The sequence below is a fragment of the Salarias fasciatus genome (genome assembly GCF_902148845.1).
Source record: "Salarias fasciatus chromosome 7 unlocalized genomic scaffold, fSalaFa1.1 super_scaffold_4, whole genome shotgun sequence".
In the NCBI taxonomy this organism is placed as follows: Eukaryota; Metazoa; Chordata; class Actinopteri; order Blenniiformes; family Blenniidae; genus Salarias; species Salarias fasciatus.
The window spans coordinates 1,433,056-1,456,925 of NW_021941229.1; the positions used below are offsets into that span (position 1 = coordinate 1,433,056).

The 23,870-nt window shown below is 53.5% G+C and overlaps 1 protein-coding gene across 2 annotated transcripts; it reads left to right on the top strand.

The window, feature by feature from the left end:
• Nucleotides 1-892: 892 nt before the first annotated feature.
• LOC115382544 (lysosome membrane protein 2-like) lies at nucleotides 893-23,838 on the top strand. 2 transcript variants are annotated; one of them, XM_030084320.1, is made up of 13 exons: nucleotides 893-1,282; nucleotides 7,566-7,723; nucleotides 9,119-9,266; nucleotides 9,375-9,566; nucleotides 9,649-9,740; nucleotides 10,378-10,497; nucleotides 14,217-14,395; nucleotides 19,906-20,024; nucleotides 20,187-20,260; nucleotides 20,378-20,429; nucleotides 20,691-20,843; nucleotides 20,977-21,018; nucleotides 21,832-23,838. In XM_030084320.1, the coding sequence occupies exons 1-13, from the start codon at nucleotides 1,160-1,162 to the stop codon at nucleotides 21,940-21,942; spliced, it is 1,563 nt and encodes a 520-aa protein (XP_029940180.1). In that variant the 5' UTR covers nucleotides 893-1,159; the 3' UTR covers nucleotides 21,943-23,838. The 2 variants fall into 2 exon arrangements, with proteins under 2 accessions (XP_029940180.1, XP_029940181.1); XM_030084321.1 differs by lacking the exon at nucleotides 20,977-21,018.
• The last annotated feature ends 32 nt before the right edge of the window (nucleotides 23,839-23,870 follow it).

Consider the following 23,870-nt stretch of genomic DNA (forward strand, 5'->3'; position numbering starts at 1 on the left):
CCATTTACTGTCAACGTTGTTTTGACGTTGAATTCATGTTTTTCATCAACCAACATTATTTCAACTAAATTTCAACGTTTAAGGTCAGTTGAATGCCAGCTGGGATGTCTTGGTGGTTTTGCGGACCTGTTTTGGTCCTTGGGCCTTATGTTTCACTTCTCTGCTTTCATTTTCTTTCTTTCTGGAACCTTTTTTTAAAGCAGCAACAGCACACTATCCTTTATTACACGGTAATAAATGTTTATGCACTTTGACTCCCTTTATTCATCTGAAGAAACCAAAAGAGAGAAACCGAAACTGCAAATTCAAGCACTGCAACAGAGGGTGAGGTGAGAGGTGCTGGGGAGATCCGGAGATCAGGGGATCAGGGGATCAGGGGATCAGGGCACCTGTTGCTTGCATTTCTCTGGGTGAGTGAGGTTCTCTCTGCCGACCTGACAGCAGGAAGTGTGGCTCGGGCTCCGGTCCCCCCCCCCCCCCCCCCCCCCCCCCGGTCTGGAGGACCGAGCCTAATAATAAAGACACTGGTGCCATTGTGGTGCGTCCTCAGCCTGACCTGAGCGGATCGCTCTGGACCGTAAACCCTGACGCGGCGGGTCTTCCGTTCTCCCGGTGGCTGCTGCGCGTCAGGACCACGTGGGGCCCTCAGCGTGGAAGTCTTGGTCTTGAAGCGGGGGGAGTGTGTGTGTGTGTGTGTGTGTGTGTGTGTGTGTGTGTGTGTGTGTGTGTGTGTGTGTGAGTGTGTCGGGGGTGGGGGGTTTAGAGGTCAGGACTGGCCGCGCGGAGGAGGCGCGCTCTGCGCAACAAGACTCCCCCCGCGACGCGACCAATCAGGGCTCCGCGCGCGGAGGGAGGGAGCTCCAGCTCGTGGCCCGCTACAAATACAGCGTGGCACGGTTCTCAGTCCCCGCGCCTCCGGTCCCGCTCCAGGCCGCCTCGCGTCAGGACGCAGCTTCCAGACCGGAATCATCCAAACCGTTACTCCGGGAACCTCACCGCAAACTCCCCCGCGAGTCTGCAGCGGAACACACACGCGCACACGCAAAGAAAAGTTGGACTCGGAGCTTTTCCTCTTTTTCTTCTTCTTCTTTTCGGTTTTTTCGTGTTGAAGTAACTTTTTTCAGAGCAGACAGGATTGAACTCCATCCGCACCTGCAGCATGACGCGCAGATCGTGCGCGGTGTACACGGTGGGGGTGATCTCCGCCCACCTGCTGGTGGTGGGGGTCGCCCTCATGGTGGCTCAGGTCTTCCGCACCGTGATGCACGACCGTCTGAAGAAGGTAAGCGACCCGGGGGCGCGTGCCAGAGGAGCGTACCAGGCGGGAGACCATCGCGTTAGAAGGAAAACTGTGTGAAACCAGTGGGAACAGAAGGCATCTGAGCAGCGTCTTGTCAGGTTTCATTCCCACGAGTTTGGAATGAGGAGGTCCAGTGTCCAGCTGTCTCAGGAGGACAGGCTCCCGGCTCAGAGCCCAAAGCACACAGCCTGTCTCGGTTTTAGTGCGTCCCGCTGACAGGACCGGAGGGCCCAGGAGGATTCCTCCTCTGAAGAACGGCAGTGGCTGCTGGCGGGGGAGGCTCTCCGGCCAAGCCGGCGGGGGACGGTGACAGTGTGAACAGAAGTGTGCCTGTCCCGGGCTGACCCTCTGGAGGGGGCTCTGGGCTGCGGGTGCTCCACTGCCCCGCTGACCCGGGCCTCATGAGGGACCGGCGGTCTGTGGCTCGCTGCTCTGGCGTCGTGTTTTCAGACGTGGTCACTTCCTCTGCACGGCGCACACACTTCAATGAGGATGCGCAGGGTTCTCCTGGTTCCAGGACGCCGGCTGCCTGAAGCCTTCCCAGAGTTCAGTGGGGGAGAGCCCGGCGTTCAGCACTCTCCCCATGGCGCTGGACGCTGGCTCCACCGCTGGGAGGAAGCACGCTCTGCGGAGGTTTACCGGGTGATCGTCTCTGTGTTTGAGGAGATCTGTTGGAAAAGTGAGCGTGGAGTTAATCATTGACTGTGGGAGATAAAATCCTAAATTTAGTACGTTTTCACGTTCGCTGATCTTACTCAGACATTCTTACTCCCACTTTTCTCTCACACCCTCGCAAACTTTCCAAAACAGGAAAACAAAGTCAAAATGAAATAGACAGAAAAGGAGGGTTGGAGCAGCTGTACTTACGTTTATGTGCACAATGTTTGTTTTGAGCAGGTCCATTAGAATAGTGAAACATGCCTGTCTACATGGCAACGATTTGGAGTGAAAACGCCAACCTCTCCCTGTGGTTTGGGTGTTTGTTTACATGGCAGCGGCGCTCAGAGCCTCTGAAAACACAACTTTATGGAAGGTGGATCTTTTTGAGAGGCCTGGACTCCATCGCTGTGTGGACCAGCGAAAACCAGACTCCTGGAAACGTCTTGTTTTTCTGCAGTTATGAGCACAACAAGGAGAACGTTTTCCTCCAGAGCGCCATGCCTCCCAGCCCTTCGCCTGGTCCTGGTCCTGGTCCTGGTCCTGGTCCTGGTCCATTTTCTAGTTTTAGAGCTGACAGTCTCCAGTTACAGCGTCCAGTTCGTCGTCTGTCCATATGAATGTCCGTCTTCTCCCATTGTTCGCCAACCGCTCTGTTTTCCGTGTTTCTGCTTCGTAAACATAGAACCTTTCTGAAACAAAGTGTTTTCCACCTGAAACATCATGAAATGGGGTCTGAACCTTTTAAAGCAGTCTGACGCGACTCCAAATGGAAAGTTTAGCCTGGTTTTATATTGTAGATAAATGTTTATGAGCTGTTTATGGAGCCACCAAGAGTGTGACTGGTTTACTGTCTGGAGGATGAAGTGTTCAGGGTTGGAGCAAGGACATGAACTGTGGTCAGGAGGGTTTGACGGTCAGTCGGTCGGTCGCTGGTTTGGTCACTTGGTCAGATGGTTGCTTGGCTGGTCACTCGGGTGGTTGCTTGGTCGGACAGTCAGTCACTCGGTCGGATAGTCGGTCACTCAGTCGGTCAGTTGCTGGGTCAGACAGTTGGCTGCTCGTTCGGTCAGTTGCTGGGTGGGACATTCAGTCAGTCAGCCGCTCGGTTGGACACTCGGTCCCTCAGTTGGTCGCTCGGTCAGACAGTTGCTCTGTTGGTCGCTCGGTCGGTCACAGGTCACAGCTGTCTGGGATGGGAGTGGGGCTTCTGGGAATTACTGGTTCAGTCTTAAAAGAATCCAGCAGATAGAAAGTCAAGCCTCAAAATTAGCAGTACGAGTTTACAGCCGAGCCGAAGCTGGAAATAGTCTGGGTCAGTCAGAACACTTCTTCCTTTTTAAGTAGTATTTCTGTGGAGTTTGTTCCGGTCATGGGTTTCCTTCCCATGATGCTCAGCTCTGCCCAGCAAGGAGAGGCTGGAGAGGAGAGGCTGGATGTTTTCATGTCTTCCAGATGTTTCTGTTTGGCTGGTGGTCTGAAGTTCATGTGAACGGGTTTGTTTACCCAGCGGTATGCGCACTCTGGATTCTTTTTCCCCCTCAGACACTGGACTTCACTGAACTGAAGGTTCCGCTCCATCTGTTCCAGTGTTCCGCTTCATTTGTCCAGCCTGACGTTTTATCTCTGAGAAGCCCGGCTCCGTGTTGGAGGGTGTGACGCCTGAATGTGGACTCCCGGCGCTATCTGCCACCCTGACCGGCCGATTCCCCTCCCACGGATCCCTCATGGATCCCTCCCATGGTGGATCCCCTCCCAGCAGCGGCAGCCTCTCTTTGTGTGCCAAGCCGCTCTCACACTGCTGGGTTTATTGGGAAAGCAGCTGGTTTGGCAGCGCCTCCGTCTCCCGGGCAGCCGGTCGGGTCCGGCAGAATGCGGCTCCTCCTCGCCGACGAGGCGCTCGAGGAAAACCTGCTCCTGGATCCGTCTTTCAGACTCCGCAGAGACACAGACGCTTTTAACCACAGCAGACAACGCTGTGCTTTCACCATGAACCCTGGGTGATAAAGAGAAGAACGACACGGGGCTTCAGCAGGACGCTTGATGGGCGTGGTCAGACCCCCCCCCAGGAGTGAATCCGTCTCCGTGGAAACGGTGGGAAATGCAACTTCTTGAAAACGCGTGGTCTCCGTGGAAACGGGGGGAAACACAAGTTTTCTGTAGCACTGGCCCTGGCCCTGGCCGTGGCCCTGGTCCTGGTCCTGGTCCTGGTCCTGGCCCTGGTCCTGGTCCTGGTCCTGGTCCTTGTCCTGGCCCTGGCCCTGCTCCTGGTCCTGGTCCTGGTCCTGGTCCTGGTCCTGGCCCTGGTCCTGGTCCTGGTCCTGGTCCTTGTCCTGGCCCTGGCCCTGCTCCTGGTCCTGGTCCTGGTCCTGGTCCTGGCCCTGGCCCTGCTCCTGGTCCGGGTCCTGGTCCTGGTCCTGGTCCTGTGCTACACGGCCGTAGTAAACAGTAGACCTGCTCCTGCTCAGTAGACGGACAATAAGAACAGTGTTTTTCTCCAGAGTGTCATGACCCCCAGTCCAGATTCTCCTGGTCCTGGTCCTGGTCCTTGTTCTGGTTCCAGTCCATGTTCTCCTGGACTTGGTAGTTTTAGAGTTGACAGTCACCGTCACAACAGTCCAGCTCGGTGTTCTGTCCATTCTGTCCATATGAAGGTCTGAGGTCTCCATTGTGAGTGTATTTGTCTGTTCTCTGTGGTTTCATAGTAAAAACAAACCACAGCACCAACTAGTGGACCGACATGAAAACTACATGGTTTTCTCAGTTCCACTGAAATGGACATCATTTAGAAAACGTTGCCGTGGAATCATGAAATATCTTTAAGCCAAATGGGGCCTCAAAATGCGTGAAGTACTGCTTGGATCTGTGTGGCGTCGATAACGTGTCGACGCATCCGTCCTTCCATCCATCCTCCGTCGGCTCAGCGTCTGCTCCCTCCGACCTGCACACAGGCAGAACATGCAGACTCCACACGGAGAACGTGCCTCAGCCGTCCTGGTGTTCTGCCCGGGAGGTGAAAGTGTTAACCCAGAAACCGCCGGATTAGCCCAGGAAACCGGAGTCATCTGAAAGAGCTCTGCTGAAACAGCGAATGCAAAACTAAACTAGTTATTCATCTGTTGCTCAGCAAAGATAAGATATAACTGCAGCGCTGAAATATATTCCCATGTAACTATGTTAGATATAATTTTTCTGGAGTGTTTTCAGTGAACTGACTCCCACACTGGACCGCTGGACTCACAGATCCATCAAGACAGCGAGTCTCGTTCTCTGAGTCTGTTTATATCACGGCGATAAGTGAGTGTTGTTTGAAAGGAATGAAATGACCCGAGCATGAGCACGGTAATTACAGGATGTAAAACAACCAGCGTCAGCTATTTTTTGACATTAAACTGGGGATGTGGATAATCCTGGAATGTGTGTGAAAGTCTGCTGGAGAAGCTTTTTTTCTCTCCACTGAAAGAAAAGTATTGATTGTTTGTCAAGGACAGGAAAGCAGGACTGTCGTCTCGTTGGGGATGTCTGTTTAGACGAGCTCGGTGCTGTTTTTGAATACAGCCCCGCTCCGTCTCCATGGAAACGGGGGAAACACAACTTTTCTGAAATGCTGTTACTGCACATGTGCAGCAGATTAATCCTCCTGCTCAGGCTCAGAAGACGGACAATAAGGACAAGGTTTTCCTCCAAAGAGTCAGGACTCCTGGTCCTGATCCTGGTCCTGGTCCTGGTCCAGGTTCTTCTGGGACATGGGTTTCGAAACATTATTTTTGTAAATGGGAAACTTTTCTGAAACGAAAATGTAAAAAGGATGTGTTTTCGCTTGAAACGTTGTCATGTAAACGGGGTTTTGAAATACTGTCTGCTACAGTTATAAGTAGCTTTACTAAGAAGTCGACTGTCAAGAACGTCAGATAAAAGTAGTGTTGTAGCACTCGAGACCGGTCTCGGTCTCAGACCAGCCTGGACCACGACTGCAAGGACAGATCAGCCTGTCGCTGCAGCAAACCCAACGGTCTTGTCTTGGTCTCGGTCTGTCTTTGTCTTGGTCTCAGACTATGTAGTCTGGACTACAACACCTTAAAGCGCCCGGTTCTGACAGGATTTCTCTTGTCTTTGCTGGATCTATGCCGTAATGATTCATTTTTTCTTTGAACGTTGTATAAACGGGATGATTTTTGGATTTTTTGTTCATCAGTCATCGACAGAAATATTCGTCATGCTGCCGGAAAAGTATTACAGACGAGAAAACGACATCCTGACTCTGCTGAGCAGATGGAGTCTGTCCAGTCGGGCTGGGCGGGCTTCAGTCTGAACGTGATGGACTGTGAGGACGGCGGTTCAGCGGGTCGAGCCCTGTTGACGGCGTGCGGCGCGGCGACCGGAGGCTTGAGGGACGGCCTCTCGCTGCGCTGCTGAATGTATGCGAGGCGCTCCACATCAAAGCCGTGCCAGTATTTGTATGTTCACCTGCTCCGTGTGTTTTGGTATAGGGAGTGGTGCGAGAGCAGCCGGGGTGAGGGCGCTGAGATAAGAGGCCTGCTCTGTTCCTGTTTTCCATGCATTTCACGCGGCGTGCTGGGAGCCTTACCCTATTGATTGTTCGGAGCATGAAAGAAGGACGCAGACAGAGCATGCCTCCCCTCCCTCAACCTAAGGTGACAGCTTTATTGTCCTTGACTACTCGGCTAAACTATTGTCTGTGGACATGTAGGGAGGACCTCGGGGGGGGGAGTGGGGGGGTTTATTCGTTTGCTGTTAACTTAAACTCAGATCTGACACAATCAGGCCACCGGGAGCTCTCACTCCGGCTGAAACACTAATCCTCTCCCTTTCATCCTCTCCCTGAGGTTTTTGTAAAGATGTCTGCCTCAGATCAGGAGATGTTTTCCTGTTCTGCAGGGCCTCTCCAGGCTCGGGCCTCAGGAATGCGGCTGGGATCATTAAGGTCGCGGTCCTGCGCACGGAGCGGGCACCGCGCTCTGCATCACATGACCGGGCTCTCCCCGAGTGCCCGTCGTCAACGGCAACCGCCCACAATGGAGCGGTGGACGGGTGTCCCCCTCGCCGCTTCCCCCCGCGACCCCCCACCGGGCTGTTTTTGTTCTGCAGCTTGTTTTTACACTGGAACTCAAGACGCGCTCACACTCACACCGTCACAGCGCTTCAGGCGACTCAGATACGAGGGAAAGTACTGTCGATAACCATCCTCTGAGAGTGAACAGAGTCAGATACTTTGTTTAGGGAATTAAATATGTCTGCAGGTCACAAACTAAAAACTTATTAAACTCTGCTTTGGGAAACAAATGTAGATGTGAAGTTGTTAAACTTAAAAAAGTTTTATTTAAATGTATTTTATTGGACAACTGATGGACACAGACATCAATATTTTTTCTTTTATCTTCTAGAAAATCACATTTCAATTCAAAACAGTAGAAACATGAACAGAAAACCTCCCGGGACAAAACTGAAAAGGCCTAAAGCTAAAGTTTCTCACCGCAGTGCTGGCTTGAATTATTTCGTTTTCACTTGACCGTATTGTAAACGTCTCCTCCAAGGGTCCCTGGACCGCGGTTTGGCTGTAACGAGGCGTGTGTGTCGGTGTGTGCAGGAGATCGTTCTGGTGGAGGGCAGCCGGGTGTTTGAGTCCTGGAAGACCCCCCCGCCTCCGGTCTACATGGAGTTCTTCTTCTTCAACGTGACCAACGTGAATGAGTTCCTGGGGGGGGCCAAGCCCCAGGTCAGCCAGGTCGGACCCTACACCTACAGGTAAGAGGCCGGAGAACCGCCCCTCACCATCCGATTCCCATCATGTCTCTGTCTCGTATGGTATTTTTAGCATTTTTAGCATCCTGATGTGTCAAAGAACTGAAATCAGAGGCCTAGACATGCTGAAAAACTCACCACATTTAGCAAAATGGGAGAATTAACCCCTTCATTGGCAAAGTGTGCTCTCTAACGCCACCTAGATCCACTAAAACGGCCCAGAGGGAAACAGAAAAATCCAACAGGAAGTCCGCAATTTGCCTTTGGCAGTTTGGCCCTCGAGCAAACTGTGTCTCCTCTGAGGACGTTTGGCGTGAAAACACCTCCACAGGACAGAGCTGCTGAAAAAGCTTCTTCTGAACTACAGCCACAGCGCCTCCTGCTGGAAACAGGAAGTGTGGTCAGCTTAGCCTGTAGCCTGGAGCGCCCTGATCGGCTCCAGGTTTAACCTATTGGCCCCGGGTTTGACCTATTGGCCCCGGGTTTCCGGCTCTGAGGAGGTCTGTACGATGACCGACGGTGCCACTAACAGCCCGGCGGGTCCGGAGTTTCTGACCAACGCTGCTTCCAGCTGTTTAAGTCTGTTCTACTTCTGAAAGAAACCTAAAACCACCTAGAAAATCTCCAGTAACAGACTGTGTGGCTTCGTGTTTTTTATGCTTGGATCCTCATAAAAAAACAGTCTGATCTATCCATTTTTCAGCAGATCAGCGCTTTATTGTTGGATTTCAAACTTTCTGCCGAGTTGCAGTTAGAAGGCCGGTGTTGAACAGCTTCTGCTTCCTTTCTTTTGACCCTTAGTTTTCTCAAAAATGGTAATGAAATGTCAGAGCCCATTGTTAGTGTTATCAGCTGTTTGTGAGATAACCCCAAACGCCACGTGGCATAAGGTCCTGTCCATGTCCTGTCCCGTCCCGGTCCTGGTCCTCCGTCAGATCACACGCTGTGATTTTTCATTCCTGAATACAGCTGCTGCCGCCAAATGCCTTCAGTAAATGTCAAGGTTCAGCGATAAAGCAGCACGTCAATAAAACATCCCGTGCCGGCGTCTCTTTCTTTCACTTCCCTAATCTCCTCCGGATGTGTTGAGCAGTAAAAGTCACACGCAACCTAATTTCCTGAGGTCATGAGTGGAAGCCGTTCGGTGTGCTTCACAGTCGTCAGGAAGAAGACGGCAGGCCTTACAGACCGGCCTCACCTGTCTGAAACGGCGGGATTGGAGATCTTTCAGCAGATCGGACTGAAGTTACGATGAAAACCTTTTGCCTGTGTTTGGTCTCTGCCGGACTGAACCGGTCCAGCGCTGTCCCTCCTCTGGAGCGGATCCTGTTCCAGGTGTTGTTTCATTGGTGTTTCTGAGTTTCTGTCTAATCCGAGCGTCCTCCGCTGTGCGTGCAGGGAGTACAGGTACAAGGACAACGTCAGCATGCTGGACGGCAACAACAGGGTGTCCGCCTACAACACCAAGAGCTTCGTGTTCCTGCGGGACCGGTCGGTGGGCGACCCGGCCGAGGACAACATCACCACCGTCAACATCCCGGCGTGGGTGAGTGGAGGGAGGGGCTTCCTTCTGTTCTTTGTTTACGGCTTCCTCGGCGGAGTCCCACCCCCTCCGCCCTCCGACGGACCGCGGTGTCCTCTCTGCCGTCCCCAGGCCGTCATGAACAAGGTGAAAGACAGCTTCTGGAAGTCGTCCGTGGTGTCCCTCCTGATGAACTCGGTGGGCAGCGGCCTCTTCACCACCCGCACCGTGGACGAGCTGCTGTGGGGCTACGAGGACCCGCTGCTGAGGCGCGTCGCCGCCACCAGCCCGGACGTGGAGGCGGTGTTCGGCCTCATGTATAAGGTGATCCGGACGGCGCCGCGTCAGGGAGCTTCAGCCACTTCGGTGAGGAGCGTTTCTGACGCAGCTTTTCTTCTGTTTTCAGAAAAACGGGAGTAACGACGGAGAGTTCGTCTTCAACACCGGACAGCAGAACCACCTGGACTACGGTCGGGTCGTGACATGGCAAGGTCAAAGGTGATCAGCCTGAACCCGCTGTGGCTCGGTCCAGAAAGCCTCAGTGCCTGATGTTTGCCAGCAGGGATGATTTCCCTTCACACAGGCCGGGCAGGACATCCTGAGGTCCTGGATCACTTCAAGAATGGCTTTTATCCAACATGTCTTATCGAGTTTGATAGTCTCTGTTTCCCCTGGAGTCTCTAATGGCCTCCTCGCTCCGGGGGAAAACCGCTTTTTTCCCATATGTGACTTGGAGATGAAAACAAGGTTTATCATCAAGACGTGGGATTGTAATTTACTGTTATTAAGATGAGGCGATTATGGAGTCGACCCTTCAAACCGGCGTCTTTTCCATTTGTTCTCTGCTGCTGGTTCATGCTGCCCCTCTAACAGAAAACCTTTCTGTTGCTTCACGTTCTGCAAGAAATATGAAAACCGATTAAAATCGATGCCTGTGACAAACATTTCCAACGGTCTTCAGCTCCGCTGCCAGCCACATTGGTTCATCTGTAGGATGAATTTTGGGAGAAAATGAAGCTAAAGGCTCATGTTCTCTACATAGTGGCCGTCACTCCAGTGTGAGCCGTCGCTCTCGGCGATCTGCTGGATTTGAGCGCGCTGCCTCCTCTGAAGAGATGTGTGTGTTGTTTTTCAGCCAGCTGACCTTCTGGTCGTCAAACCAAAGCAACTCCATCAACGGGTCTGACGGCAGCGCCTTCCACCCGCTGCTGGACCGGAAGGAGCGCATCTACGTCTTCACTCCAGACCTGTGCAGGTAACGGCGGGCATCAGACACCTCTGGCTCCGACAGCATGGCTTTGAGGCTAATGCTAGCTAGCTAGCTTTCATGGAAGCGGGTCTCTCAGCTCGGTCTCAGTGTCGTGTCAGCTGTTTTTAAGAAATGTGTTGAAAAGAAGAAAAGCATATATGCATGTTTTTTGTTGTTGCTAACTTGGTGCTTAGGCCGGTTTGCTGCCTCTTGCAGACCGGTTTTGGCCCACCGACCTTATGTTGACACTATAAATGCCGAGTGTGGCGATCAGGTGGGAGTTGAAGGTGCAGCAGGATGAAGCACTCAGCTGTTTCCAGCCTGAATCAGATTAAATCCTGCTGATCCGGCCCACATTCAGCTGATCCTCTGGAAGGTTTGTGCTCCGTTTTGCTTCAGAGGCGCAGAGGAAGTGTTCTGGCCTCACAGGCTCCTCTGTGTCGACAGAGCTTTGTGTTGCTGTCCCGGGCAGCGCTGTCAGGCTGCCATGTCTGCTATGGGAGTCATGTCTGGGCTTCGGGTCGCGTGGATCCTCACCTCCAGGTGACCTCTGTTTACTGCTGACCGTCCTCTGAGAGGCGGACGTCTGGGAAGGCTGAGGCCGACCAGGCGGGAGGAAGGAACTCTAACCCTCGCGTGACGTGAACCAAACATCTGAACTGGAGGACTGAAGCGCTGAATAACGCCGATCCTGCTCTGCTTTCTGCCGCTTCGTCAACTTTCCTGCCTGTTGTTTGATTTTCTCTTCATTTGAACACAGAAACATGATCATGAAGGGGTCGACTCTAATGGTGCGTTCACACCAGACGCATTGCGGCCGTCGTGAGCGGCGCTTTTCTATGCAAAGTCTATCGTGGAGCGGCGGGCAGCGGGGCGGCGCGTCAGGAGCGTCAGGAGCGTCGACTTTTCAAGCGTTTCGAGCGTCGACACCCACAACGCGCGTCCCCGGCGTCAGGAGCGTCGGGAGCGTCGCTTTTTGAGAGTTGGGAAACCTGAACTTTTGATACGCTGCCGCTGAGCGTCAGCCAATCAGAGACGATCCCTCCGGTGCTACGTCACTACGAGTGATCCGAGGACCGATGCGGGCCGGCCAGTGTTGCTCACTTGACGACTTTCTCGCTAAATCTGGAGACTTTCCAAAGCCTCTTGGCGACTTTTTTTTGTCAAAAGCGACTAGCGACAAATCTGGCGACCTTCTCTGGTGCTCTGGACGTGACAGGACGTCTTGTTGCTGTCGTCAATGAGCAGCGGGTGCTGCGTGAGCCCCTCCCCGTCTCAAAGCTCTCACAGTGGTCAGTCTCAGCAGCGCCCCCTGCTGCAGTAGAGCAGAGAGGAGCAGACCAGCCAATAGCCACTTTTCCGACGGCGACGCGGTCTAGCTTTATTTAACAAATAAAGCCGAGCCGCTCTCCTGATGCGATCCGCCATAGCTGGAAACAGAAATCAGCCTCCAGCGCGCCAATAAACTGACGCGCGTCAAGAGCGTCGCGAGCTTCGTGACCGCCTGGTGTCAAGCGTCGTGCTTGAAGCGTCACAAGCGTCAGCTTCGAGGTGTCCCAAGCGTCGACGACGCCCGCGACGCGTCCGGTGTGAACGCAACATAAAGCTGTTTCAGCTAAAGGCACTCGATCTGTAGTGAGAAAGATTAAAGTGGTACAACAGGCGACAGCTGACGCAGCAAATATTTCAGCTTAAAAACATTGTGAAGTTCTTTGTTGGATGATTGTCATATATGAACAACCCCAGTTAGAATGAGTCCATGGCTGAATCTGGTCTTCATGGCCCGGTTCGGGCCCGCGGGCCGTACGTTTACCACCCCTGGATTCCATTCACAGTGACAACAGTGTTAGTGTGTCGTTATGAGACGTCCTGTCCGGGGGCGGGTGAGGTCAGAGGTCAGAGGTCAGGCTCTCAGCTCCAGATTTCACAAACAAGGCGTTGAGATCGACCTCCGAGTTCCTGTGTGCAAATCCTGAGTCTGACTGTTGCAACAACCACAGAAAACAAAAGGCCAGCAGCAGTGACCTAAAATCTAGAAACTGCAGCCAAGACTTCCTCTTTCTGCCGTTCTGTTCTGACGCAGCGGCTCCACCTTTGGGTCCGACTGGAAACGAGTCAGAAACCTTTGCCTCAAATATTTACCGAACACTTTCACCCACTTCATCATCCAGCCGAGGAAGGGAGGAGCGCAGCAGGAAGTGTGTGTGTGTGTGTGTGTGTGTGTGTGTGTGTGTGTGTGTGTGTGTGTGTGCGTGCGCGGATGGTGATGGATGAGCGGCAGGTGTCGTGGCTGGAGCACCAGCAGACGGAACCGCTGCAGTTCATCCAGCATTCAGACAAACACTTCTTCCTAAAACTCCTCGAACTGACCAGGATCAGACCCGCGTCACGAACATGAAGCAAAGTCTGAATATTAGTGCTACACAACAACATTTGCACAGCAATAAGATTTGTTATAAGAACAAGCAGTTGAATGCGTCCTGTTAGGAGTGCAATAAGTAAGAAATTCACTATGAAAATAATTCAAATCATTCCCATTTTTCACCTGTCACTGAAGAAAGAACATTCTGTCTTCTGCGTCAGTAAATGTCTTGGTCAAGTAGTTTAATTCCGTTCTATTACTTATTTACCTTTAATGCCTTTCATGTTGTTGTTGTTTTCTAATTTGCACAGTAGGCTCAGTTAAAGCGTTCTTATCTTGCGGCGTTAAAGCGCTGATCCCTGTGTGAGCATATTCACCCCTGAGCAGCCAAGCCCAGCCAGACCTACAGTCCAGAAGATCCGGTAGCTAAGCAGTCCTTTGTGTTGCTCATTGTGAGTTGCCGTGTTCTCTGGACCGTGAGTCTCATCTGTTGGAAAAATAACAACCGAAGACATTTTCCCTCCTTGTTCCAGAAGCTTCTGTGAATTCACCTTCAGTCCACCATTCTTTGTTTTCTTGGTTTTCTCTGTTTTCCTCCAGTTAATTCACTAATTCCACTGAAGCGAGTCAGAAGTAGTTATTCAGTGACTCCCGCGATGCAGTTTTTCCACATGAAGCTCGACTATTAACACGTTCCTGAGCTTTGTAATCGTCATATTTACAGTTCCAGCATGTCTCTGTTTGGAGGAGTGAGGAGCTGCCGAGGAGGAGTGGGCCGACGCGCTTCTGGCGCTGCGCCTGGCGGGGGTCGAGGGAAAGGTCCGGACGGTGTTGTAGCGGGACCGGTGGGCGGCGCCGGGCCGGGAAGGGCCAGCTGGCAGGGAGTGTGTGGAGCGCTTTGTTCTGGCTGGGAATCGCCGGGATTCCCTCCGCCGGACCGGCTCCTCACAATGAGACGCTTATCTGGGAGGCCGAGAAAAGAACTCAACAGGGATGAAAACCTGAGCAGAGATCTGGTCTGCTCTGGCCGCAGAGCTCCATCCTGACAGGTCGGGGCCGGGAGAGGAACCCTCACGTCAATAAATCAGATGCTCTGCGACTGAAAAGGCAGCCCTACGGTGGAGGCTGGGACGGCCCACGACAGGCTCCAGTCTGGTCCAACAAACCCCAAACTGTTAACAATTCAGAGAGAGTGAGAGCAGACACAAAGCTCTTCCTAACACCACAGATAAAGATGCTTTTTATCATTTCGTTTTATTTTACATCATTAAAACCGTCTGTTTGTTGAGATTAGCGTTAAAAACCGACCTCCCAGGTGGAGTTATTGTTTCTCTCTCAGCGGCTGTCTCTCCGTGTCCTCCAGGTCCATCCACATGGACTTCGAGAAGGACGTGGAGGTGAAGGGGATCCCGGCGTTCCGCTTCACGCCGCCGCGCTCCGTCTTCGCCAGCAAGGAGGAGAACCCGGCCAACGAGGGCTTCTGCGTCACGCCGCAGGAGTGCCTGGGAACCGGCCTGCTCAAAGTCAGCCCCTGTCGGAAAGGTGCGGCTGCTCGGTCCGCTCGCCGCCGTGAACCGCCGTGAACCGCCGTGAACCGCCACCCTCCACCCCCCACCCCACCTCCACATCTACCGCCCCCACACACACTTCCTGTCGCCTTCAGAAGACGAGCTGCTTCACTTTCACTTGACGCTCTGGGTTGTTGGATGTTGTGCTTCAGAAGCTTCCGCTCTCCGGCCTCCTCAGATGAAATCAGCTGTTTTCTCCGTTCGTAGCTCCAGCAGCAGCAGCAGCAGCTCCTGCAGCAGCAGCAGCAGCGCCTGCAGCAGCAGCAGCAGCGCCTGCAGCAGCAGCACCTGCAGCGCCTGCAGCGCCTGCAGCAGCAGCAGCGCCTGCAGCAGCAGCAGCAGCAGCAGCGCCTGCAGCAGCAGCACCTGCAGCGCCTGCAGCGCCTGCAGCAGCAGCAGCGCCTGCAGCAGCAGCAGCAGCAGCAGCGCCTGCAGCAGCAGCGCCTGCAGCTCCACACGGCTTTTCTCCTCAGCGTCACTCCAGGCTTTAATCCTGACAGCTGCTCCCTTTTCAATGAGACCTTCTCCTGCAGAGTACAGTGAAACGTCTCAGCTAGTGCTGTCAGGTGATCAAAAGAATTATTACAGGATGTGTAATTAATTAATCGAATTAATCCCATCTCACATCTGCTTCAGGTGCTGAAATAAAGAATTTGAATTCCAGGACGTTAGAGAATTGTAGAGCAGGACTCACCAAATGAAGATTCTGAGAAGAGAAGATCTGAAATGCACTTTTTTAGAAGAAATAAAGAAATAAAAGAAAAACTGGAGAAAAAAATAAACAATTTAGAAAAAATGCCACACAGATCTAATTTAAGCTGTTTCATCAAAAGCCCTCCTTTAATGACCAGGTGCATCTTTGAAGAAAGCTCATAAAGCCGCCTCCCAGCTTTTTTTTTGTCTTTTCTTTTTTTCCGGTGAAGCGCTACGGCGCTGTACTGACAGTAGTCTGCTACAGCGCCAGTCCTCCTGGTGTGGCCACTGTGTGTATCACACGCTTCCGGTAAAAATGGCGGAGGGACAGAAAACATTAAACTCCATGTTGAGATTTAATTTTTTGTCACATCGGTTGAATAAATAAAATCGAATTAATCGAATTAATTCAATATATCGCCCAGCTCTAATTAATTCTAATAATTAATTAATCTAATTAATGTCTTAAAGTGACCGTCTGAATGTCAACAAAAATGTTTCCTCTAACCGATGCATTGTGGGTGTTTTTCCAATCGCTAGGCTTTGAGGCTAATGCTAGTTAGCTAGCTTTCCTGGCAGCTGGTGTCTCAGCTCAGTCTGCCCTCTGAAGGAAACTGTCACAGGTGGTCTGACCTGAATGGAGCCCATGGGCCTCATGTTTGACACCCCTGATATGCCTAGCAGAATACTGGTTCTGAGGAGCGTTTTGAAGGAGTTGTGTTTTGAGTGGCGTTGTCTCTGAGCGGACCCCCGCTGTGGAGGAACGCCACGTCAGTCCTCCCTCACGGGATGACCTCTGGCCTCAATCAGACATGTGACTCAGCCCACCGCTGACCCACTGCCAGTGTGTGTGAGTGTGTGTGTGTGTGTGTGTGTGTGTAAGCCCCGTCACCTGACTCTGCCCTTCAGTTCTACCTCTGCTCTACATTAGTCGCCTGGTGCCGTCAGGCTCCGCCTCCAGGTTGTCTGTAGATACGAGCGTTCTGACGGCGTGCGGGACTCGCCGCTGACCAGGCTGTAAACACTCAGCAGCAGAACCGACATCCTGACCTGCTTCCTCTGTACAGCTCTGAGAAACAGCAGCGTAATCCTCAACTCAGGCAGTGTGTGTGTGTGTGTGTGTGTGTGTGTGTGTTGGCGAGCGTCAGTGTGTAGACGGACAGCAGTAAAATCCGACACAATTTCCTTTCAAAAACATCCGATTCTCCCAGAAGCCATGAGAATCTGAGCCACTGCTTGTGCCGTGCACGTTTCAGATGGACGCCGGGTCAACGTGCACAGTGCATGTGACGGAGAACAGCTTTCTTCTTCTTCACACCGGACGCGTCGCAAGCGTCGTGAGCGGCGCTTTTCTATGCAAAGTCTATGGTGTACGAGCGTCGTGGAGCGGCGGGCGGCGGGGCGGCGCGTCAGGAGCGTCAGGAGCGTCAGGAGCGTCGACTTTCGAGCGTTTCGAGCGTCGACGCCCACAACGCGCGTCCCCGGCGTCAGGAGCGTCGTGAGCGTCGCTTTTTGAGAGTTGGGAAAACTGAACTTTCGACGTGCTGCCGCTGGGCGTCAACCAATCAGAGACGATCCCTCCGGTGCTACGTCACTACGAGTGATCCGAGCACCGATGCGGGCCGGCCAGTGTTGCCAACTTGACGACTTTCTCGCTAAATCTGGCGACTTCCCAAAGCCTCTTGACGACTTTTTTTTTTGTCAAAAGCGACTAGCGACAAATCTGGCGACCTTCTCTGGTGCTCTGGAGACGTGACAGGACGTCTCGTTGCTGTCGCCCATGAGCAGCGGGTGCTGCCGTGAGCCCCTCCCCGTCCCAAAGCGCTCACAGCGGTCAGTCTCAGCAGCGCCCCCTGCTGCAGGCAGAGCAGAGAGGAGCAGACCAGCCAATAGCCACTTTTCCGACGGCGACGCGGTCTAGCTTTATTTAACAAATAAAGCCAAGCCGCTCTCCTGATGCGATCCGCCATAGCTGGAAACAGAAATCAGCCTCCCGCGCGCCAATAAACTGACGCGCGTCGCGAGCGTTGCGAGCTTTGTGACCGCCTGGTGTCAAGCGTCGTGCTTGAAGCGTCACAAGCGTCAGCTTCGAGGCGTCCCAAGCGTCGACGACGCCCGCGACGCGTCCGGTGTGAACGCAACATAAACACCGCTCCCTCACCGCTCTTCACCGCTCAGCTCACAGGAAGCCAGACAGGAGACATCCCTGAACACTTTCTCACAGCGGCGGGTTCACAGCTCCGTCTGGCTCCAAAACTTCCTCTGAACCTTCCTCTGAGCCTTCCCTCTGAGCCTTCCCTCCGTCCCGAAACACATTTCAAAGACGACGTCAGAAAATTAGTGCTGAAAAGACAAATTCATGGAAAACAGAGAGAGGAGAACCGGGAGAAGATCCAGATTATTGAGTTTACTTTGGAGCTGTGTGTGTGTGTGTGTGTGTGTGTGTGTGTGCTTGTGAGCGTGCTTGTGTGTGTGTGTCTGTTGTGCTACTGTGACCTTGTGGGTTGTCACATGAATGGTCTCTCAGGTGACTGCTGGTGTCCACAGTGTGTGTGTGTGTGTGTGTGTGTGTGTGTGTGTGTGTGTGTGTGTGTGTGTGTGTGTGTTTGTGTGTGTGAGGAAAACTGCCACCCTTGTCCCACTTCAGCCCCTGGCCCGGCTGCTGTGTGTGTGAGGACACCATGTCTCCACCGTGTGTGTGAGAGGACAGCGTGTTTCCAGTTTCCACCATGTAAGTGTGTGTGTGTGTGTGTGTGTGTGTGTGTGTGTGTGTGTGTGTGTGTGTGTGTGTGTGAGATGCCTGACAATATGAGGAAGGAACAGCACTCACTATCTGCTCATCGACCGCTCACGTTAACGAGCCACGCCAGGCGAGATGTTGTGTGTGTGTGTGTGTGTGTGTGTGTGTGTGTGTGTGTGTGTGTGTGTGTATGTGTGTATGTGTGTGTGTGTGTGTGTATGTGTGTGTGTGTGTGTGTGTGTGTGTGTGTGTGTGTGTGTGTGTGTGTGGTTATTTTTGCCGTGACCTGAAGTGACGCCGGGCTGATCCGGAGGTCGGGCTGAGCGTCCCCTGAGAGCGAGAGCGCCGCTGGGAGGTCAGATCCTGCTGAGATCCTGCTGGACCGGGTTCTCCCGGCTGAGCCGGAGGGTTCCGGAGGGTTCTGAGCAGACGTGGTCGGTCAGATGAGTCCATAGCAGACGGTGAATTCGGTGGTATCTGCGTTTCGTGACCTCTTGACCTCTGAGAGGTCAAGAGGTTAATAATAATAATAATAATAATAATAAGTTTTATTTATAACGCACTTTACATTTGAAGTCAAATCTCAAAGTGCTCCGCTGGGCACAGGGTGAAAAACAACAATACTACATTACAGTGCAGCGTACTGTGAGGCAGTGTTAGCGCTGGTATGCCTTTCTGAGAAGGTCTTGAGTCCTGCCAGAGACCCTGATGAGGAGCAGTTCCAGTCGTCCAGCCTGGGGGAGACCGAGGGACGAGCTTCTCAGCAGCAGCGAGGGGGAGGGAGGAGCGCAGTCTGGAAATGTTACGGAGGTGGAAGAAGGAGGTTTTGCAAACGGAGGCAACATAATTGTCAAAAGAGAGGTGGGGGTCAAACTGGACCCCAAGGTTTGTAACAGAGGGAGAGAGGGGGATGGAGTGACCGAAGAGTGAGACAGAGGAGAGAGGGGGATGGAGTGACCGAGGAGTGAGACAGAGGAGAGAGGGGGATGGAGTGACCGAAGAGTGAGACAGAGGAGAGAGGGGGATGGAGTGACCGAAGAGTGAGACAGAGGAGAGAGGGGGATGGAGTGACCGAAGAGTGAGACAGAGGAGAGAGGGGGATGGAGTGACCGAAGAGTGAGACAGAGGAGAGAGGGGGATGGAGTGACCGAAGAGTGAGACAGAGGAGAGAGGGGAGGAGAGGAGCTGATGAGGAGGACCGGTTTGAACGGCTTCTGTTTCTGAGTCATTAAAGCTAGGGTCGGCGATCTTGGAAAACTAGCATGTAGCATGAATGTAGCATCTCCCCAAGGCTCCGCCCAGCTCCCACCCCATTGGAGGAGCTCCTGTTGGGAGCTCTGACGCACCCGCTTACATGCACGAGCACTGCTGTCCTCAGCGCTTCCTTTCTTCGTTTTTCTTCATTTGCTCTACGCCAAGTTATGGCGCCCTCACCGGTAAGTAAAGCCCCAAACATTCTTCTCCGCCGTTCTGCAACGACGCTCCGTCCTTCTATGCACACACTGAACCAGGGTCCGTGCACGCCACTGACATGTACGCACAGGAGCTGAGGGGGGCACAGAGGGGGCAGGAGGGGGGGGCAGGAGCTGAGGGGGGAACAGGGGGGGCAGGAGAGCTGTTGGAGGAAGTTTTGATGTCGAGCTGTGTGTCGTCAGCATAGCAGTGGAAGTTAATTCCATGTTTGCTGATGACACGACCAAGAGGAAGCAAGTACATGGTAAAGAGGGAGGGACCGAGTACGGAGCCCTGGGGGACTCCACAAGTGACCGTGTGAGGCGTGGACTTTGCCCCCCCCCCCCCCAGAGCCACGTACTCCGTCCTGTCCTCTTCTTCACTCGATGGTCAAGCTGCATTCAGCAGCTTCAGTAAAACCGAGACAACAGACTGAAACCTGCTTTCAGGGACCAGAATGAAGATCAGACGTTTCTGTTTGGCTTCTGTCCTTCAGCTGAAACAAACCTGTGATGAAATAACGCTGAACATGTAGTTAAATGTGACTGTGGAGGTGAAGTGACGCCGGGGGGCGGGGTGTGGGGGGGTGTGGTCTGCAGGAGCCCCCGTCGTCGCCTCCTTCCCTCACTTCTTCCTGGCTGACTCCCAATACGTGTCTGCTGTCGGCGGCATGAGGCCCGACCGGGCGCACCACCAGACCTTCCTGGACCTGAACCCGGTGAGCCCTCCCAGCATGCACCTCACTGCTCTGTGGAGCCACCTGCTGGTGCCTCTGTGTTACTGCATACACACAACACACACACACAACACACTCGCACAGGAGCACAGATGAAGTTGTGTCGTGGTGAACGGGAATAATGGAAGCTCCCGTCTGACGCAGACCACCGGAGTGATCGTCCGAGCCAGCAAGAGAGCGCAGATCAACATCCTGATGAACCGAGTCTCCGGATTCCCGTGAGTATCAGCCAAGCACCAGGCTCTGGTGTGTGTGTGTGTGTGTGCGTGTGTGTGTGTGTGTGTGTGTGTGTGTGTGTGTGTGCTTCACTCTCTGACTCGCTGTGTTTACAACAGGAAAACCAGGACTCTGAACGAAACCGTGTTTCCTGTCATGTTCCTCAACGAGGTGAGGAACATCAAAGACACACACACACACACACACACACACACACACACACACACACAAGCTGTGTTACAGTACTGACACTCTCACTGAAGAGCGAGCCACACTTCCCTCTGTTGATCGCGCGCCCTTCAGGTCCCTGAGGACTCGGGCTTCGGTCGTTCTGAAGCGACGGTCGTCGGTTGACCTTCCTCCTCTCGTCACTCCGTCCACCTTCCCCTCCGTCTTCCTGTAACCCTCCTCTCTGCCGCCTCCCGCCCTCAGAGCGTGGTGATCGACGACGCGTCGGCGGCCCGGATCCACAAGCTGCTGCTGATCGTCACGCTGGGCTCCAACTTCCCGCTGATCATCGTGGCGCTGGGCGGCGTCCTGCTGCTGGTCTTCATCATCCTCATGGTCCGGGACCGCAAGCACAAGGTGCTGTCCCCGACCGCCTGCTGGCGTCTGAGCATGGCCGTCCTGTAACCACACACACACACACACACACACACACACACACACACACACGGGCACTAACGGCACGTGCATGTCTCTGGCTGTCTCTGTGCAGAGGGAAGTGAAGCGCATTGTGTTTTCCAAGCCGCTTTATGCTGTAAGTCTACTCGGTGTCATGTCGCTGCCTCGGCTGCTTCCTTCTGTCGTCTCTGAGCAGAGCTGCCTCCATCTTTGACCCTGAAGCCAGCAGGAAGTAGGGAGGACAGCTTCCTTCTGATCACACTTCACCAGTAACACCTTTATTAGAACGTTGAACTTCCCAAAACGATCAGTTTAAGAGGCAGTAGCTGCTGAAGTGTTGATCAGTGAGGTCCAGTCAGTGTGTGTTTGCTCTGATTTGTGTCTGTTTGGCTGATGGAGTCAGATTTCCTCAGCCTGCTGGCGAAAGGCCTCCATTCCCTGAAACTTTCACAAACTTTCCTTCTTCTGCTTTCTAAATCTGGTGCCGTCTCACCCCACGCTGACGACTGCCGCTTTCTTCATTCCTGTCTCACACACAGAGCCTCGGTGCTCTGAACCCACCCAGGCTTTAACACCTCGGCTGATCCTTTAACACCAACACGTTTACATCTGCAAGTGGAAAAGGAAACGTTTCCGAGTGTTTCTGGAGTCTGCCGACACAAAGGAGTCCCCGCGTTCACAAAACGCTCAAACACTGCTGGTCCTGGTCCTGGTCCTGGTCCTGGTCCTGGTCCTGGTCCTGGTTCTGGTTCTAAAGGTTCCAGGTTGTGTGCTCTGACTCCAGAACGCCACAGAAGTTTTGTTTTCCACTTGAACGGTGTGAACGGGACTGAATGTCCGTTTAGTGGATTTCTTTCAGACGGTGTGTTTAAGGACATCGGGAATTCTCGGTGGTGGTGAAGAGTGTCTCGGGGTGAGTTTGTGAAGCTTGTCTGTCTCCTGCTTGCAGTCGTCCGCCGACGACGACACGTCCTACTCCCCGGTGCACAAGAAGGAGAAGGACGACCCCCAGAACGGGACCTACATCGGCCTGACGCCCACAGCCGAGCCTCAGGCCTGAGGACCGGGGGTCGGGGGTCGGGGGTCGGGGGGCTCAGCGGGGGTGGGGGGTTAAAGGTCGAGGAGCTGGGTGTATTCTCCAGCACGGCGTAGGGTTTGTTTGTAGTTGTGTTCACGGAGAGCTGCCTGAAGTGGAGCCCAGAGAGCAGTGGAGGCCAGGCACAGGCGTCCTGCGGCCGTCCGCCGTCCGTCCAGACGTGGCGTCCATGCTGAGGCCCCGCCCCTCCTCGCCTCGCCTCGCCTCACCTCGCCCCGCCTCGCCCACCCCGTCCCGCCTCGCCCCGCCACGTCTTGCCCCGCCCCGTCCCGCCTCGCCACGTCTGACTGTCCCGTCCCGCTTCCCGTCGGACCGGCTGCAGTGTTTTATGTTGGGTCCTCTCCGGAGCTGCTGGTGAGACGGGATCCTAAACTAAAGCCTCCTCAGTCGGCACGGCCTTCCTGACTCCTCCAGCAGGTGGCGCTCAGCAGCGTCTGCAGCTCCAGGCCGCAGGGCAGAATGATCTGATCACACTGTCATTACAGCCACTTCACCTAATCTGTTAACAACAACGTGCAGTTTAAATCTGACCTGAGTGCTCCAGAGCCTCAGGATTAGGTTCAATTCCCACTTCATCCCAGACTTCATCACCCTGCCGCCGTCCTCAGAGAGCCCTGCTGGCTTGTGGGTAAAGTCGTGGCGACTGAGGAGACGCTGCCAAACCGCATCGAGTCTCGCTTCATTTCATCCCAGACCCAGAGTTCCACTGAGATCACTGTTATTATCTGTCCGTGCACTGTACTGAGAAGGAGACCTGTGCACGTGTGTTACCGTGCTTCAGAACACCCTCAGCCACTGGTCTGTGTGCGCACACACACACACATGCACGCACGCACACACGCACGCACGCACGCACGCACGCACACACACACACACACACACACACACACACACACACACACACACACACACTCACACACACGTGCGCTGTAAGACATGATGCACTGCTTGCATTCCTCTCAGTGTGTGACGGGATGAAGATCAGACAAACCGCTGTATATTTGGAGATGTTATTTTTGTAAATTAAGAGCTCCTCCTCCCTTTAGTGTGTGTGTGTGTGTGTGTGTGTGTGTGTGTGTGTGTGTGTGGCTGTTGATGTGGAGAAGTGTTAAACGTGACGCCGTGGCCACCAGGCGGGCTGCCGGCTGTCCTGACAGTATTTTTCCTGCCTGTGCGGCGGCGGCGGCGGCGGCGGCGGCGGCGGCGGCGGCGGCGGCGCTGTGCCTCGGCAGGACGGACTTCCTGGATCCTCTCTGTCCTTCGCTGAGAGTCTTGGGGGAAAATGCAGAAAATCTGCCCTCGAGTGCGTCTGTGGTTTTCCTGCCGCTGCCAGACAGAACAGATGCCCCTGAGATGTGATGTTTGTTGTGTTTTCGTTCATTTGTTGTACAGCCAGCAGGGTGAAACTGCACTGAAGACTTCAGGTCCCACTTTAATGTTTTCTGCTCTGAATGCTGCAGAGGTGTGAAGCGAGGAGCGTTTCCCCCTCAGGCCAGCGTTACACTGTGATCCGGACTTCCTGGGCCTTCTCCCTTCACTGTTTGATGCTCATTTTAATCTAGTTTGGAGCAAAAGCCTAATTAAGTGGATTTTATGAAGTGAGTGATGTGAATGAATGGATCTGTGTGTTTTTTTTTCCTGTGAAACAATCCAGTGTTACACCATGTGGTCAATATCGTGTTGCTTTCCCACCCTGACAATGCCAAAACGGAGGAAGCGCCACTCGTGCCATACGCGGACTACAGATTGTGTTTTCTGGAGTGGCGATCGCTGCCAGCCGTTATATTCTTCTCGTTGTCAGCTTGTTGGATGTACTGTTTTTACTCTGTACACAGAAATAAAAGAAGTAGTTTCAGTAGATTTCTTCTGCCGTTTCTTCGGTGCGAACCCGT

Excerpts from the sequence above, each read along its gene's own strand:
- LOC115382544 (XM_030084320.1), top strand. The coding sequence starts at position 1,160 with ATGACGCGCAGATCGTGCGCGGTGTACACGGTGGGGGTGATCTCCGCC. Across the intron at positions 20,025-20,186 it reads CCTTCCTGGACCTGAACCCG|ACCACCGGAGTGATCGTCCG; the intron begins GTGAGCCCTCCC and ends CGTCTGACGCAG. Across the intron at positions 20,261-20,377 it reads AACCGAGTCTCCGGATTCCC|GAAAACCAGGACTCTGAACG; the intron begins GTGAGTATCAGC and ends TGTTTACAACAG.